This window comes from Larimichthys crocea, chromosome XV, assembly GCF_000972845.2.
Source record: "Larimichthys crocea isolate SSNF chromosome XV, L_crocea_2.0, whole genome shotgun sequence".
Classification (NCBI taxonomy): Eukaryota; Metazoa; Chordata; class Actinopteri; family Sciaenidae; genus Larimichthys; species Larimichthys crocea.
In genome coordinates this window covers 13628106-13646429 of record NC_040025.1, presented here as the reverse complement: position 1 = coordinate 13646429, position 18324 = coordinate 13628106, and the positions used below count along the sequence as shown (strand labels likewise).

The 18324-nt window shown below is 41.7% G+C and overlaps 1 protein-coding gene across 7 annotated transcripts in view; it reads right to left on the bottom strand.

Moving 5' to 3' along the window:
• Positions 1-11686, bottom strand: part of tpd52l2b (tpd52 like 2b) — a 22302-nt gene extending 10616 nt beyond the window's left edge. For 4 of the 7 annotated variants that reach the window (XM_027288403.1, XM_027288404.1, XM_027288405.1 and 1 more), the window contains exons 1-3: positions 11463-11685; positions 8283-8440; positions 7060-7208 (exon numbers count right to left, since the gene is read on the bottom strand). In XM_027288403.1, the coding sequence (XP_027144204.1) occupies positions 7060-7208; positions 8283-8440; positions 11463-11481 (326 nt within the window). In that variant the 5' untranslated portion in view covers positions 11482-11685. Of the gene's footprint in view, positions 1-7059; positions 7209-8282; positions 8441-11462 lie in introns of all 7 variants that reach the window. The other 3 variants (XM_027288407.1, XM_027288409.1, XM_027288408.1) reach the window with 2 other exon arrangements.
• Between the last annotated feature and the right edge of the window lie 6638 nt (positions 11687-18324).

Here is an 18324-nt window from a genome sequence, read left to right as displayed (position 1 = left end):
TCACAGTAACAGCAGAGTCACAACAGAGTCACAGTAACAGTAGAGTCAGTTACAGTAGAGTCACAACAGAGTCACAGTAACAGCAGAGTCACAACAGAGTCACAGTAACAGCAGAGTCACAACAGAGTCACAGTAACAGTAGAGTCACAGTAACAGCAGAGTCACAACAGAGTCACAGTAACAGTAGAGTCACAGTTACAGTAGAGTCACAACAGAGTCACAACAGAGTCACAACAGAGTCACAGTAGACTTACAGTAACAGTACAGTACAGTAACAGTAGAGTCACAGTACAGTTAGAGTAACAGTAGAGTCACAGTAACAGTAGAGTTAAAGTAGAGTCACAACAGAGTCACAGTAACAGTAGAGTCACAGTAGAGTCACAGTAGAGTTACAGTTACAGTAGAGTCACAGTAACAGTAGAGTCACAGTAACAGAGTCACAGCAACAGTAGAGTCACAGTAGAGAACAGTAGAGTTACAGAGTCACAGTAACAGTAGAGTTAAAGTAGAGTCACAATAGAGTCACAGTAACAGTAGAGTTAAAGTAGAGACACAGTAGAGTAACAGTAGAGTCACAGTAAAAGTAGAGTTAAAGTAGAGTCACAGTAACAGTAGAGTTAAAGTAGAGTCACAGTAGAGTAACAGTAGAGTCACAGTAAAAGTAGAGTTAAAGTAAAGTCACAGTAGAGTCACAGTCTGATATCGGCCTCTTGCACACATATCCTACAGTCTACGTGTTATCTGATATGCACAGATACAAAGAAACATTTCTTCTTGGTTATAATTTGGTATCAGATTTCAATATATCGGCAAACAGTTGAATTTTAACTCTCGAATCTGTATCAGTCTCCAAAATCCCACATCAGTCAGGCTCTAGGAGCAACATGACCAAACAGTTTGTTCTCTATTTGTTTTGTACTGCAGAATGTGTTTACATGGAATAATCCTGGTTTATGAAGCAAACATGAATTCAGGTTTATAATTATATTAAAAGGTGTGTATATAATCAGATCTTTCTCTTTTGTGTGTTCAGAATGAAAGGCGGCGACGACCTTTCCTCTGTTTCACAGCATAACACAATAATTCAGCTTTTGTTTTGTTGGTCAACTTTAGAAATCCAAACATGCTGACGTTATTTTTTATCAGGACTTTGTGTGACGGACAATAAGCTGATCAATAGTAGCGCCTGACGGCCTGATATGGTGTAGCGTGAACACGTGAAGAACCATGAAGATCCCGTGTTTACGGGACCAAAACTTCAACTGTGAAAGCAAGTGGAGTTTAAAAAGACACGAACAAATAACAGTAATATCAGTACGAGTGTTCAGTTCATGTGTGAGAAACACACCGTTAGTGGAAAAGCTGAACGAGTTGATGCTTCAGTGTGGAAAACAGTCCCATGGTAACTCACACACACCAAACAGGTTAACAGATCAAACACCAGACAGCACAGCCTGTTCATGATTAGCAACAAAGCAAGCTTAAACACACACACAATATTAAAAACACACACACAGACACACACAGTCCTGCTTGTACCATATCTGGAAAAAAGAGAGGAAGTGTGTTTGTGCCGACTGCTCTGTGAAACAATAGTCGATGAGGAAGCCAAGCCAACGCAAGAATGAGCGGAGGTCTAACTTTACGTTCACGTGGTGAACGCTTTGATCAGCTTAAACACTACCTGTTTGTCACATGACCACTGAAAAAAGGTGTGATTCAGAGTTTTATTCAGCTGTGTGCACTCTCTTTTGGCCTGCAGGTGCTGTCATGTCAGCACATGATAATCATAAATAAATATTGATCAGAGCTGTGGTTTGGTAGTGTAATATCGTATTACTGTGGCGGCATTACGCTGCTACACTTCCAGACAGTGGATCAGTGTTTGTGTCGAGCCGACGGTGCCAAAAGTCAGAACAAAGATGAACTGTAAGACTGACTGAACCGCCTGGAAAGCAGGAAACACGGGACAGACACACGTCCTCTGTCTCTTCGTGGGGACGTTCCTGACTTACTTCCTCGTCAAAAGAAACTTTTAAATTTAGAGTAGTCAACGAGTCCGGAGGTAAGAAAACTCAAAACTTCAACAACACCATAAATGATTAAAGTGAAGATGCCGTTCATGTTATTAGACGCGCGATCACCAGAGTTGCTGCTTAGCTTTTAACACGTGGAGTAATAAAATAAGACACGACTCAACAGAAAGCTGGTTCGATACTATTACAGTAAGAGGAGACGGCTCCGCTCCAGACAAGGCCGGTCTCTATATCCTGACTTACATCTGCACAATGCCGCCAACTGTACAGCAGCACAGTGACTTCATGCAGAGCAGCCTGGACACAGTGCACCGCCTGTTCATCCACGCACCACTTCACTGTTTGACTGCTGGATCTGATGCACAAGAATTCATTTACATGTTTGTGAGAGAAGAGAAGTCGACGTGCAGCTGACTGAACTTACACCGATATACAAATAAAAACACACTTGGCTGAGCTGAAAATTGACTACAACAGCTGACTGACTACCTCCACCCACCCAGAGTCTTTGTGGCTCCAAATTATTCATAATTCATAACCCACTTATTTCTTTGTTTAGATCAGCTTGGCTCTGTGCACCTCATACCGTCTCTCTCTCTCTCTCTCGTCATGTGACTTAGCAAAACACCATCTCTTTCTCCTCCCTTCCTTCCTCCACCTCTCTCACATTCCTTTCCTCTCCTCCCACTCGTTCCTGCAGCAGGTCTGAGCTGAACGTCTGGTCGCCAGGCACGACCAGGGCGCATGCAAACACACTTTCTCTGCACTGGACTTGGCGTTGTGTGTGTTTGTTTCTGCCTTTCGAGGAAAAACATGTTATATTTTTAAAATTACTCCAGCTGTGTGAGGGAGTCTAAAACACACACTACAAACTGAGACCAGCTCACCTGCCGCTGTGTGTGTGTGTGTGTGTGTGTGTAAAAGTCAAGACTAACGTCAGCAGCGTGTCAGGATAGGTGAACTGTCTGAGTGAGCTCGCCAATCCAGTTCATTTCAAGAGCAGCCACATGGAAAATTCCATTAGCCTCAGACTTTACAGCAGCAGCAGCAGCAAACTCACTGATTTCTTGTTTTTCTGCAGAAGCAGCTCAAAAAATCTGAACCTCAAACTGACTCCAGGGAAACTTTACAGCTCCGACGCACATTCAGGAGCCCGTGTCTGGTTATGAAGCTTATGTGAGCTGATAGACGAGGATTAGGAGGCTCACAGACTCTGAGAACAGTGACTGCTATCACAGGTTCTTCAACAACAAACACAAATCAACAGATAACCTGAAGGTCTGTATGTGTTTGTCTGGCTGACAGATATCGGGCACCGATAGCATGAAAAAAAACTCGCTCCTTTGTAGGAAATGCTCAAACTAATTTCTCAGAGATAAGTTCAGTAATTTGAGCATTTAATTGTTGTTTTTTGTAACTATTCGATTCATATTCGGCTCTGTAGCGCCTCGCTAAGCTAGAGTCTTCATAACAGAAGAAGCTCGACTTCATGCAATATAACCTGAACCACAGGTTTGCTGTAGTAATTCATAAAATATCCCACAGCAACACATTCACAGTGTCACTGCAGCTCTGTGGTGACAGGAGGTCATACAGACTCTTCAACAAGAACTAGTTAATCCAGATTATATTTAACAGGCGGGTTCAGCTCGAGGTGGTAAAATAAGTTTGCTGTTTCACGTCTGAAACCACTTTCACGCGACTGAAGACGCCGTTACACCAACACGTCACAGTACTGACATTTTTCAGCATATTAAATATTATACCGATATCAAAAATGATGGCACATTCTCGTTAACCTGCAATGTTTCACTGAGAAGATGCAAAACAACCATGAGCATCTCTGGGCGTCATTTTCTCAGAATCCATCCATGAACATGGCTAATTAATAAAGACTGCTTCCTCCTCTGAGCAGATCTTATACAACAGCTGCTTATTAAAACGTGACATCATCGCTGGTTTCCCCATCGTGAAGCCGATTGATTTTATTTGTCCAACCCGCCCTCAGGCTGAAATCATTATGTAAAGGGCAGCCAGTACCAGCATGCGGCTTAATGAGAGTCTGATTTTTTTAACACATAGAACATCAATTTGGTACAATTAGGTAAACAAACAGAATAAGATAATAATAATGATGATGATAAGTGTCTTTGTTGATGACTGAAGCTGCAGCGCTACAAACGCTGTCAGACGAGCTAAATAACCATCAAGTGGTCTGACTGTAACAACAAAGATTCGACTCCTCTCCTCGTCTGACAGCTAAGAAAACATCGCTTAGACACGAACCGTGTCAGTTTTGCCGCTGGTAATAAAAGCAGAGAGGAAGCGTCTGAGGGAGCTTAAAATATAGAGGAATTGTAGATTAGGAGAGGAAGTAGAGAGGAGGACGTGTGTCATCAATTCTTGATGGAAGAAGAGAGGACACCTGACCTCTGAGAGGAAGCAGACGGATAACACTGATAGGACAGAAAGGAAGAAAACAAAGTATCACAGAAACACGTCTGATCTGTAGCTGCTAGTTTTACTTCTGTCAGCACAAACTTCCACTAAATAAATCCAACGGCACCACGTTAAAAAAAATCTGAATACTGAAAGGTGAGTCAGAGGCCACAGCGCACAAACACACACTCAGGTACACACATCGAATCCCACTTCAGTGCGAGAAGTCTAGCCACATATTCAAAAAGCTCCTGACGCTTGTTAACAAACCAGAAAATCCATCATCCGTTCATTTTCTCCGGTTAAATTCATCAGGTTAATGCACGCTACAGCACATCCATTCAACACGAGCGAGAAGAACGAAACAGAACACAGGTGAATGTTTGTCCTCCTAACAGACACGAAGTCAAACACCGTCTGTCGAAGCAAACTCAAACGTGGTTAGGAGGTGAGCGCGGAGAGGGAGTGTTTGAGTGAGTAAAAAAGTCGACAGCGTGAGAGAGCAAACAGGAGACATCGCCGGTGAGGCGAGCAAGCGGCAAACAGTGCGTGGACTCACAGATCCAAACTGGTAACTCTCTCATTCCACTCGCCCAGTTTCTCAGCGGTTCTCACATAGCTAGAAACAGAGACATGGAGGTGTTACGCTGTAGTCGGTTCAGCAAGGAGTCAGAGCGAGCTGGCTCGAAGAGGAAGCCAGGGTTAGAAAGTCCCGATAAATCTTTGACAATGAAGTTACAGAGTTACACTGTTAGGGTTTTAATGACAAAAACTGAAATGATTTGGTGCAAAAAGATATTACAGTTATTTTACTTACTGCCCTGTCAGCTGCTTATGTAACCTTACATAACTACGATAGTGGCATCGTTTGTCCAAGAGCAAGAAGCAGCGCTGGTTTAATACCCATCCCTATTTACAACGCATCAAATATGCTCTTAATAATATAAATAACTATGCGAGTGATAGCCCTTTAATTGTTATTTTTTCCTGCTGTCGTGGCGGCTGTCAGGGATTCACCAAAGTCACTCGGTGACACAGAAATCTGCTTGTTTTGTAAGAGCAGCGAAATCTCAGATCTGATCAAAGATCAACGTTCTCTCTCTCTCTCTGGTTTTTGTCTGACTCACTGGAACGACACTCGTGACCTCCAGCGATCTGAAAATGACTGACAGGTTCACATGCAAATGAAAGTCTTAATAATATCTGAGGTTTTTGTTGCGTCAGTGATATGAAAGTGTTATCTTATGAAAACAACATATAAAACACATCACATATGGGGTTGCAAGAATTGTCAAAGTTGGAAACTTTTCATGGGAATTGACGGGAATTTAACTGGGAACTTAGATATAGTCAAGGAAATATATTTTATATAATAATCTTGACTAAATAAACCAGATTTTATGCAGGTCCACTTGAATATCTGCTGTTCCTCCATCACATGCACATAGCACACTGCTTACTGCAGGGCAGTTGAGGCCACGCCCCCTACCTGCACAGGTGATTTCTGTACCTGGACCAGAAGGCCAGAAACTTTCCGCCCCTTTGCAACCCTACTCACATATGCTGTACACAGTATATTTTAGGTGCTATACAAATAAAGACCAAACCCTGAACCCTCCTGATAATTTAAATAACCATCAAATTAAATAAAAGCTGAATTATGTGCTTGTTTTATAAAAACATGGATTAAACAAAAGGGTTAAAAGACACTTTATGACTTCACGGTTTTAATAGTCATGAGTTCAGGTGGAGTCATGATCTCTGTCCTGGAGAGTTTCAGTCGTATCATTTCACAGAAGTCTGCTGTGCGTTCATTACGATTTTAACAACTACAGCTGCTCCACATGTAATCATATCAGTGAAGAAAATAAATCTGATGATGTTAAAGGATTCAGTTTAATTTCAAACAGAGCCGCCGCTGCGATAATCACACAGATGAAGAACTGTGACCGATGAACTAAATCGTGATCGGAGTAACTTTGAAAACATTTTAAATTAATTATGTCTGATGATGCAGAGCCTTCACCTCCGCTGAGGTCAAGTGACGCTGGTTCGTCTGTTTAAAAAGGTGAGGACGTAAAAGCTCTGCAGAATTATCTAAGAATTATCTAAAGACACCACCGCAGGATGAGTCATGTTCTGACGGACCAGCAGACAATGTCTGCGGGAAGTGCTGATTCATGGATTAATCTCATTTAGGGTCTTTTTTTTTAAATGTACGTGACAAATTTTAGTGATTTCTGAAAGTCTAATCCTTTCTCAGTTGGAAGCAGATTAGTAAAAATCTGTTGTCCTTTATCCTCCTGTTCATTCTTCCAGCTCGCTTAAACATATGAGGTGACGAAACGGATGAAAGGTTTGTCGCTGTGATAAACTGTGATGTCTTGGTATTGTTTGATATGTACGTAAATACCAATATCAGATTTTCAGAGAGAGAAAATGTGGAATTCAACGTTCACAAACAAAGTTTGTTTTAGATCACAGTAAGTGAAATTATTATAATATTCTAATTAAAGAATCTTTATCTTGAGGTGTATTTCCGTCTCATGTTGCGTTTCAATGATCCGGTCTGAGTAATACGTACGCGTTGGAGGTCTGTACGTCTTGCCAGCTCTTGCTGATGTTCTGCTTTAATTCGTTGAGCGGGCTGAGGCCGAGTTTCCTCTTCAGCTCTGTGGCGTGTCTCTCTTTGGCTGACAGAACCTGACGCAGGGTGTTGATCTCCTCCTCCACCTAAAAAGAGAACACGACAGACGCACCACAGAGAATTAAATCCTCCTTCATGCAGCTCCATGTGTCACTGCAGCTCTTCACATTGGTGATTGTGTTCCTCTGGGAAACACAAAGGTCCTCCCTCCCTCCCTCGCTCCATCCATCCATCCCTATCATCTAGTGCAGGATCAAATTAAAACCATCCTCTGTACTCTGACTCATGTTGGCAAACCCCTCGACTCCAGAGCTCTGCAAGAGAAAACATTTCTCCTTCCTTGCCTCTCGGTACTCATTTTATTTCATACTGTCCGGATGCCACGGCTGACTCTACACCAGAGAGAGAGAGAGGGCATGAAAACGCAACCGATGTGTTTTTAATTAACAGTAGAGGTCGGTTGCATAAGTTTCAGGCCCTCGTGTGAAATGTTTCTCTAAGCAGAGCGCTGCATAAAACCTCTTAGGTTGCGTCCTTGCCTCAGTAGTTAGACTAAGCCTTTCACAGCAGCTATAATGAAACAAAACAGAACTGTAACAGCAAGAAAGGAGATCGACATAGACAGAAGTCAATAGATTAGCTATAGGCACACAGCTTACGCAACTGAGCATAACAAATATTTTGTCTCGTCATAGCAGAAAAGGTAGGTTGAGCTTTAAATTTCCTCATACAAGAAAACAAACAAAGTAACTAACTGTCTGTCTGTGTTAGACCGACCAGTGAGTGAGCATACAGTACACCTGAGCCTGGACCTTATTGTTTTAATTACAGATTATCACATGCCAAAAGACTGCAGTGACAAATGTCTATTATATCTGTATTGTATTATGTATTAGCTGAGATTTAAAAGTTACCAGTGATGATTTAAAGTTGTTTATTCAGCGGCCATGCGACAAAATCTATCAGGGAAACGTGAGATAAATAATAATAAACTGGATTAAATCAAACATCTGTAAACATCTGTAAAGAAAATAACTATTTTATAAACACAGATCATCCTCGGAGCTCAGAAGAAGTTGTGCTGTGCATGGTTTCTTTTCTACAGCATCCACAGCAGCCTGTAGTCATGTGGTGGATCTTGGGACATGTCTGGTCCGTACCTTGGTGAGCTCGGTGCGGAGCTCCTCGGCCTCTTCCTCTGTCAGGCCGGGTGGGAGAGGGTTGGCCACGTTCCCCACCGCTCCCTCCACCGGCACGTCGGACAGGCTGTCTGAATGCTCCACACCGAGACCCTTGTTAGGAGAGTTCAGGTTGATATCTGCAGAGGCAGGAGAAGAGCGGGTTAAACTAATTACATCAGTTAAAGCGTTAAAAGCCAGGAGTGGTTTACTCGGATCATCCCGCTCTCTGTATCTATTTCACACAGAAACCGAGGCCAGGACGAGGCTCGTGTTGCCAGCAGGGGATATCCGACAGGAAGAGAAAGTGGCAATTAGCAGAGCCAGGAGGAGTTGAAGTGCATTCTGGGATAGTAACTTAAAACCCTCATCTGCCTGAGAGCCATTAAAGCTCTCACTTTCTGTAAACAGGAACGCCGCCATGCAGGCGACCAGGAATAAGAAACACAAAAACAGGAAGAAACGCGGACGCGATCCATTCATGACGGCACAAAAAAAAGCAGTTTGAACCCTGAGATCGCGAGGCCAGCGTCTCTACGACGATGACTTCATTCTGCGTCGTTCACTTGAGGTCACTGTCACAGACTTGGCAGCGAACGGGAGCTGGGCACAGTCAGAGCTGGCAGAGAGGACGACAACACATTAAACAATCTACCTGAAACACTGGGTAAAAATACACTTCATGCATTATAGTCCAACATCCACACAGTATTTATTCAGTGGGCGAGCCCAGTACGAAAGTTAAACTCAAACACACCCACCCATATCAGTGAACAGACGATGTTGTTGAAGCATGAAAGCAGCACTGAGTCCGACATGAATCCCTGACTCGGTGCAGTGTATCTATATACACGACTGGTTTGCACAACACAGCGACAACAACAGGATAAACACAGGAGTGTTGCAAAAGACTGAGATTAGCACTATCAGCAGGTAACACGCTGTGTGATCCTGAGTCTTGGAAATAACATCCGCATACAGGCTGGAGAGAAACGACGGCTCCACCCTCAAGGTATATTGATTCAGACCGGCCCGCGGGGACAGCAGCAGCGAGGTTAAAGTGAGACGAAGCTCACGAGATGATGACAACAACAAAAAGATTTGGATTTATAGGAAACATGTCGTGTTTGGTATCATTTCTGCCTCTGTAAGTGAGTCCCTACGCTTCCCAGAATGCCTCACAACAACACCCAAACTTCTCAATCAGAGGTCATGTGTTGCTTCTTCTCGCTCGTTAAATATCGATGCACGAGCCCGATCACAGCCACACCTCTCGGTTAAATAGCTGGCTGCTGCTGCTGCCGCGACGCATCCTGGTTCATTTCCTGCTGAACTATTGTTTATCCGTCAACACACGTTAAAACGGACCCACATACGCACAGATACATCACAGGTGAGTGTTTTTGTACTTTAAAAAAAACAGCAGCAGCAGCGTCATGTGAGAATGACAGCCAGGAAAAGTCCCCCAAAAAATAAAAAATAAAACCTTCTCTCATGTTTCACTGCATCCGTGGCATCGGGATGACTTTATGTGGACGGACATGCCCTCGTTCACGTCATACCTGAAGACAGACAAACGTCCTTCATCACGTTCTAAGAGCTGATACAACACGACACGTCACGTCACGGCCGCTCATTATTACAAACAGCAGGAAGCAGCCCTGGAGGTCTCATTAGGACGTCCCTGAGGGATTTTTCTAGTCTTAATGACCTGGAGATACCAAATAAATAAATAAATAAAGAGTTTGAGATTAATCTAATATTGTCACTCAGCTTCAATGCTGCATTTTAAACCAGCTTTACAGTTTCCTGATGAATGTCAACAACACATCAGATCATTATTTGTTATTGTTGTTCAGTTATTTATCTGGCTCAGATTTCAGTGATATGACAGTAAATATTAGATTGAGGATGTATCGGACCATGAGGGCAAAATGTCACATACGTGTTAAAATACTTTTTATTTTTTTACAGGATTTTCCAGCTTAAATGCAAATATTCCTCCGTGTTTCTATAACTAAAACACTTCCACGCAAATATTCTCCATCACAAAACACAATATATATCTACTTTTACTGCAAGTGTTCTTAAATTATGCTTTTTACAATATAGGTCTTAATGTTTCGTTGTTGTAGTTTTATGCTTTTTACTTTTTCATGCTCTCTTACCTTAAGAACTGTTAGTTGTTGTGTTTCTGTTTTTACTCTGCTCTGTATGAAAGGTGCTATATGACTAAATTCTTTTTAGGTTTTAGATTTACATATTGCATATCTCACAGTTATTTTACTGTTACTTATACATGTGTATATAGTGTTAAAAAAGGATAGGTTTATATTGTTAAAGTTTTGTTTTCTTACTATCTAACTTACCATTTGGAAGCTGCGGTAACAAAAACTATTTCCCTGCAGGGATTAATAAAGTGTTTCTGATTCTGATATAAATAAATAAAGTTGAATATACGTAGAAATCACAAGATTTTAGCCATAATATCCTCCCATAGTCTATCTTTATTACTTTCAACCTGTTATGTTCCTGCTGCATGATGTTTATGTAGCTCAACTTGACAGAAAAAGGTAAACAAGGTCAGTTTTTTATATATATATATGAGGTCATAGAGTCAGTATCAGGTGCTGTAACCACCACAGGCTGGATTTATGTAGTAAACATCAGTCCATACGTGCAGGCTACACAATGCTGCATTAGTTAAACTAATTAAAGGTGAATTATTAAAGTAAATAAAGAGGTCAAATCAGCTGTTTGTGAGGCCGACACGTGTTTAACATAAAAACAAACAGGTTTAAAGTCTGACAGAGGAGATGACAGTGCCCACCTGTTGATTAAAAGGCTGTCAGTGGTGTTAGATGAACGTTAGATGAACGTTATGTGAACGTTAGATGAATGTTAGGTGGACTCGGTGACATCAGTAACACGATCCCGCAGCCAGCCGCCCTGTGTCTGTCATTTAGGGGCCCGTGCTGCCTTCACGGCCGCTCCTTTAACACGATGTACGAGCCACAAACATGTTTAACTTCCACACAAACACACCACGGAGCAGATAAAGTCTCTATCTGCTGCACTGTGGTTTATTTGTTTTAAATATCCACCTGTCTGTTAGCCGCTGAAGCTAAGCTACAGGCTAGCCCCGCTGAAGCTAACACTTACCTTGACTCGCGGGGTCCATGACGTCGATTCGACAAAGAGGCGGGAACTCTGTTTTTGTTTTTTAATTAAAATGTAAAGTCCGGGTTGAAGTGAAGACAGCAGCAGACACAGCGTGCTCTCCGCTCGGTCACAGAGAAACCTTCGACGACAGCAAACAGCCCGAAAACAGCCTGAACGGCCAGCTCAGCGCACACTGCTGCGTCCGGTCCGGAGTTTCAAAATAAAAGCTTGACTATGCGAGGAATAGAGGAATAGTGATGATGGGAAGTTCGGCTCGTCTTAGGGAGTCGGATCATTTGACTCGGGTCACCAAGACGAGTAGAGAGATACAGAGAGAGAGAGAGAGAGAGAGTCGTCATAGTAGTCTGGTATATTTGAATACAATAAATATACAATAGAATAAAATACTGAGGTAGAAAAAATCACCAAGACGAGTCGAGAGAGAGAGAGAGAGACAGAGAGAGAGAAAGAGAGAGAGTCGTCATAGCAGTCTGGTATATTTGAATGCAATAAATATACAAGGCAGAGGTAGAAAAAAAAATAGAAACACATTTACACAGCTTTCACTATACTCCTCCTGAGTAATAATGATGATGGGAAGTTCGGCTCGTTTTAGGGAGTCAGATCATTTGACTCAGCTCACCAAGATGAGCCGGCTCTTTCGGCTAGATAGGTAGGTAGGTAGGTAGGTAGGTAGGTAGGTAGGTAGGTAGGTAGGTAGGTAGATTAGATTAGATTAGATTAGATACTTTATTTATCCCACCACGGGGGAATTTACTTGTGACAGCAGCAAGATAGAGAAACAAAAGTAGAAGAGGCCAAAACAAAAAACAAAAACACAATAAACAGACAGAGATTGAACAGACAGAAGTATATAAAACTACACAATAACCACGAAAGAAAACAATCAACCTTCAAAAACCTTCAAAAACAGATAAGTACTGAGTGGCATAAAAAGTGGCATGATATATAAGAGTATTGTAGTGTAAAAGTGACCATAGTGTAAGTAATTTTGCAAAGAAAGTGACCATAATACAAATAGATAGATAGATAGATAGATAGATAGATAGATAGATAGATAGATAGATAGATAGATAGATAGATAGATAGAAAATATACAATAGAATAAAATACTGAGGTAGAAAAAAACTCCTCCTGAGGAATAGTGATGATGGGAAGTTCGGCTCGTTTTAGGGAGTCGGATCATTTGACTCAGCTCACCAAGACGAGTCGAGAGAGAGAGAGAGAGAGAGAGAGAGAGAGAGAGAGAGAGTCGTCATAAAAGTCTGGTATGTTTGAATACAATAAATATACAATAGAATAAAATACTGAGGTAGAAAAAAACTCCTCCTGAGGAATAGTGATGATGGGAAGTTCGGCTCGTTTTAGGGAGTCGGATCATTTGACTCGGGTCACCAAGACGAGTAGAGAGAGAGAGAGAGAGAGAGAGAGAGAGAGAGAGAGAGAGAGAGAGAGAGAAAGAGAGAGATAGAGATAGAGAGTCGTCATAGCAGTCTGGTATATTTGAATACAATTACTATACATGGTAGAGGTAGAAAAAAAATAAAAAATAGAAACACATTTACACAGCTTTCACTATACTCCTCCTGAGTAATAGTGATGATGGGAATTTAACTACAGGTGGCAGTAGCTCAGTCCATTGGGACTTGGCTTGGGAACCGGAGGGTTGCTGGTTCAAGTCCCGCATGGACCAAATATGGAGGGGCACTGCCGAGGTGCCCTTGAGCAAGTCATCGATCCCCCCCAGCGGAGCTGGGCGCTTCTCAGGGGGCCTGCCCATCACTCCCTATGTCTATGCCTTGTACTGCATGTGTGTGTATCTGGGTTAAAATGCATGTAAATAAAAATGTGTAAAAAGAATTTCCCCGTTCGTGGGATTAATAAAGTATATCTTCATCTTCTTCTTCTACAGAACAGCAAAACCAATTCAACTGTATTAATAATAAAATAATGTACAATATATGATTTACAGAACAAATCATTTATTTTAGCATTATTGAGCTTCAATAATCAGGTTTTAGAATAAATATAGTGATGATGGGAAGTACAGTTCTTTTTAGGGAGTCAGATCATTTGACTCAGCTCACCAAGACGAGCCGGCTCTTTCAGCCCCCAAATGGCTCTTCATTTTACCAGATAGAAAAGTTCTTTACAATAAATTACTTTAATTTTGGCCTTCAACCCGCGTCTCCCTTTGTGTTTGTCATGGCTCTAGAGCCGGGTCATGACACCGGCTCCCGTCGTTCACTTAAAGGAGCTGGCTTTTTGAACCAGCTCGTTCGCAACTGACACATCACTAAAGATGATGATGGTGTGCTTTAGTTAGCATCTATTAATACTTTAATTTTTAAAACCAGAGCTCATCAGAGCATTGTTTTAACCCCATAAACTGTAAATAAATCTAAAATATCTTCAAATACTGGATAAAAACATCTTTGTACTTTCTGACTGAGCATGTACAAGAAATATAAAAAGCCAGAGTCTGAAAATGCTCCATTACAAGTAAAATTCCTGCATTTAAACACACTTTCATAGTGTTATGTTACTGATAATACATGGTTTTGTGTATTTTATGCTCCACTGGTTTGTTTAATGGTAAAGCACAGTGTCATGTAAGAAGTGTAAAAAGTGGAAGAATACAGAGGTTTAATATGACAATATTAAAGTAGAAGTGAAGTTCAAGTTTCTCATAATTTTACTTAGTCTAGTACTTGGTTCACATGTACTTCGTCGCCCATGGCCCGGAGTGGCCGCCGACCAGGCGGGCGTCCTCTCTGGCGTCATTATAGCTTCCTCGCAAGCCGTCACGACCCACCACACAATCCATCAATTATTTGCAGACTACTGGGATTCAAATCCAACATGAGCATACGATATTTTGTTTCCCTGATTTCTTATGCTCTTTGTATGAGCACTTCTGCAATAAACTCAAGTGAGTGGCATATTTTGTAAATTATATTATATTATGATAAATGTGTAATATTCCTTTGTTTTCAGATGCCGTTGGTGGTCTCGATGTATGTTGTATTTATGGGATTTACATCTCTCTATTATCATTTACATTAATTAATTACATTATTTATATTATATTATATATATATTATTTATATGATATTATTACTATTATAATGGTAAAATGTTGAGATGAACAGTGCCTCAAATAAAACACTCGTTTTGTTTTCATGCTTTTATTTAGAGGCTTGTCCTCCAAACCGGAAGGATGTTCTTCACTGCTGACAGGTGATTGTTTTCATGACAGTTTCTTCTTCCGGTGTGGTCAGATGAGTCACGAGAGAGAGACACACGTGTTGTTGAAATATTTTAGGTTTGAAGATTTTTCCTTGAGTGACATCTGAGGTCTGGCTGACACCGTCCAAACACATAAACACACACCTCCAAACCGCGACAACACACAACACACACCAACAACACACACACACACACGCACACACCTCTAACACACAAACACACTTCAGGTGAGTCAAATCATGATTTATTTCATGTAGACATCAAAACTCACCTGTCATCACTCAAGTGCTCACACACACTCACAACACTCATAAAACACCTGCTGCTGTTCAAAAATAATGAATCAAACCACACGAACACAATGTGACGTCCACAATCAGCAGCTCAAAAGTGTGTCAGACTGGTGCTGGTCCTCCAGTACAATGTGAAAAATCTCTAATAGGAAACAACAGTTACTTCCTACTTCATTCATTTACTACTTCATCTGCTGTTACAACTCGACTGCTGATTAACAACGTTCAAGCTTACAGCACTCATTCCAGGCGCTTAAAGGCTGTTAAACCACATTTTTAAAATTGAATAAGTAACATTACTAACAGCAGGAGTTATAAACTTTTAACTACATTTGATGGTAAATGTTCACAGATTAAATATTGTCAGAATTATCAGATTTTCTCAAATAAAACACTAAAATGCCAGATCTGCTGTTGCAGCTGCCCCTGCCTGCGCTAACAGTGCCAAAGGTCATACTTTCCCTTTACACACACTGCTATCATTAGTTGTACCACTATTCCAAATCACTGCAGAATTACTACTTACAAACAAAACCTGAAAGTCATGCAGACATCCGGTGTGAAGGGCAGCAGCTTCCATAAAAACAAAAGAAAAATCTCAGTAGGTTTTTCAAAATAAGAGTCTGTGTGTTTCAGATCCAGAGCAGATCTCTGCCTGTTAAATAAAACAGAGATAGTTGATAAATGTTTGTAACTCTGGGACCTGAGTATGTTTTCAGTCTCAGGTCAGGGCTGAGCTGAGAGACGCATCTTTCAACTCCAGCGTCCTCCTCCAACACACTCCTCCCTCTCTCCCTCGTACTTCTCTTGTGGAGCGGTTCAGCCAGGAGAAGCGAAAACTGGGTCGACGAGAGCCTCGCTGGGGGTGAAAGAGGAACATGAGGAGGGAGGACTGGTCGAGCAGGACTCCAGTCTCAGTCTCCATCTGGAGCAAAGAAGGACAGCAACGGCTTTAACAAATATTTATATAAACCTTGATCTAAAGCTCAGTAATGTTTAAAATACAATATACATAGTACGTGCAAGTTTCATCATGCAGCATGGAAGCAAAGGCGTGTGATCAGTGATGTTAGTGGTTGCATAAACAAGTAGAATCAAAAACAATAAATATAAACAATAAAAGTTGTTATAAATAAAGTCAGGTGTATAGAGATGATAGTTAAAGAAATGACACAGTTCTACCACAAGATGTCAGCAGAGAAAGCATAAACATTTAATTGATGTTTCAAAAACTGTAGTTTGTCAATAAAAGTTATTAGTTTCTTTGTGTTTCTTCTTCTTGAGTATTTGATTAAGTAGTAGCAGACTAGTATAAGAGCAGTACTAATGACAGTAGTAGCAGTAGTAGTGTTAGTAAAAAGAAAGACTTGAATACACACTGTATATTCTCTTGTTTCAAAATAAAAGCACTGCCTGTGGAGCCAGCAGGTGTGTGTATACCTGAGCTGTGCAGCAGTGAGGGTGGGGTGTGTCCCTGTTGGTTTATGTGCAAATGAAGCAGCCGATGTAAGCCCAAACCCTCTGCAGGATGACCAGGAAGCCAACAGGTAGAAGAGAGAGTGACAGCCTGGAGGAAGATGGAGGGACGGACAAGAGAGAGGGTGGATGAAGGAAGTGACAGATACAATCGGAGATGAAATGAGAAAAAGTGGGTTGAAGTGAGGAGCGAAAGGGACAGAGATGGAAGGATGATGCTGCAACAAAAGACTGTAAGTGTGAGCAGATAGAGGAAGGGAAGAAGACGGTACTCAAGTTGCAAAGTATCGAAACAGAAATAACCCAAAGAAGAGAGAAGAAAGAAGCAATGTGGAGGTGGAGCCACATCACAGGTGGATAGAGCACAATAGCCTGAGTGATGAGTGATGATGAAGGTAAAACCAGACGACAATGACCTGGAGAGAATCAGAGGAGGTTATTTTCTCTTCAGTTTCCACAGCACTGTTAAAGTCTTCATGCTGTTCTCTGTTCTCTCCATCCTCCTCTTTACTACCACTACCAGCCTCAAACTCTGGGCCTCCACCTGTCTTGTATGAAGCATCTGTGCTCCCCACACCATGATCTCTCTTCATCCAGGGTGCCATTTTTAGGTTCAGAGCTGTTCTCACTCATAGAAACAACAACCTTCTCCTCCTCAGCCTTCATTCATTATCTCAGCTTCGAAATCATAATAATAAAATACATCATGGTGCTGTTCTGCTTCTGAATCATCTGCCCTTCCATTCCCTGAGCTCAAGTTTGGCTTTATCCATCTCTGAGTTTATCTTTTCTCTCAAGCCAGAGCGAGTCTCCTCTGGTGGTAAGGATGATGGACTGTCATACTTATCATAATGCTGTTCAAACTCTCTTCTCAGATCAAAACTACCTCGCTGCTAGACTGAACCCTTTATCCAAGTCCCCTGGACGCCACCCAGCCTGCATGTCCTCCTATCCCATTCCTCCTCCATGATACCAGCTTCTCCTGCTGTCTCTGCTTGTTCAGTCCCTTACGGGGGACTACGCCGGCTCTGCAGGTACCTTGTGGGGTTCATGAAGAAAGATGAAGGCGGGGTGGTTTTTCCTGAGAGTTTGAGCAGAGCTCAGTGGAAAGTGGTAGCTGTTGTGTTCCAGGGGGAGGTTGGGAAGCAGACTCCACAGAACTGTGGTTGTATTGGGTCGCGGTCTGGATCACGGCTCTGGAGGGGATCCCCAGCTGGTTGTGGTGAACACATCATCTGATCTATAAAAACCGTTGGCAGAGATCTCTGCAGGACGGGGCTACCCTTGCGCCAGCTGTTGGGTTTTACCAGCTGGGGTAAAACGTGGCATCATTTTCTTCTCCTTCCATCTGCATTTCTTCATCCTGAGCATCGTGTGTCTCTCTCGGTTCCTGGTGTCCATCACCTGCATGCACTTTCTGCCTCCCCCCCCCACATAATACGTGAAGAGAGACGGTTAAAAAGGTTACGCAGAGTCAGATTTTAGCATGTTAAAGACCCTAAGCTTAAAATTTGTTCTAAGAGTTCCAGACGCTTTTGGTTTAGGCTCATTTCACCAGTCTCAACTCACAGAGACAACATTCTTATCTTTTAAACTGAAATCAGAGATTTTAGATATTTTTACTGTGATAAACTAAAAAACAGTTGACAATCTAAATTTAATTAAACGACTAATCGCTCTTGGCACTTTCGAACGGCTCAAAAACTAGAGTGAACAAAACAACGGATGAATTGAACTGAACAAAGAATGAAAAATCAGCAAAGAGTTTTGTGATTCACAATCAAACATCATGCTTCAACATCTGACATTAGTCACCACAGTGC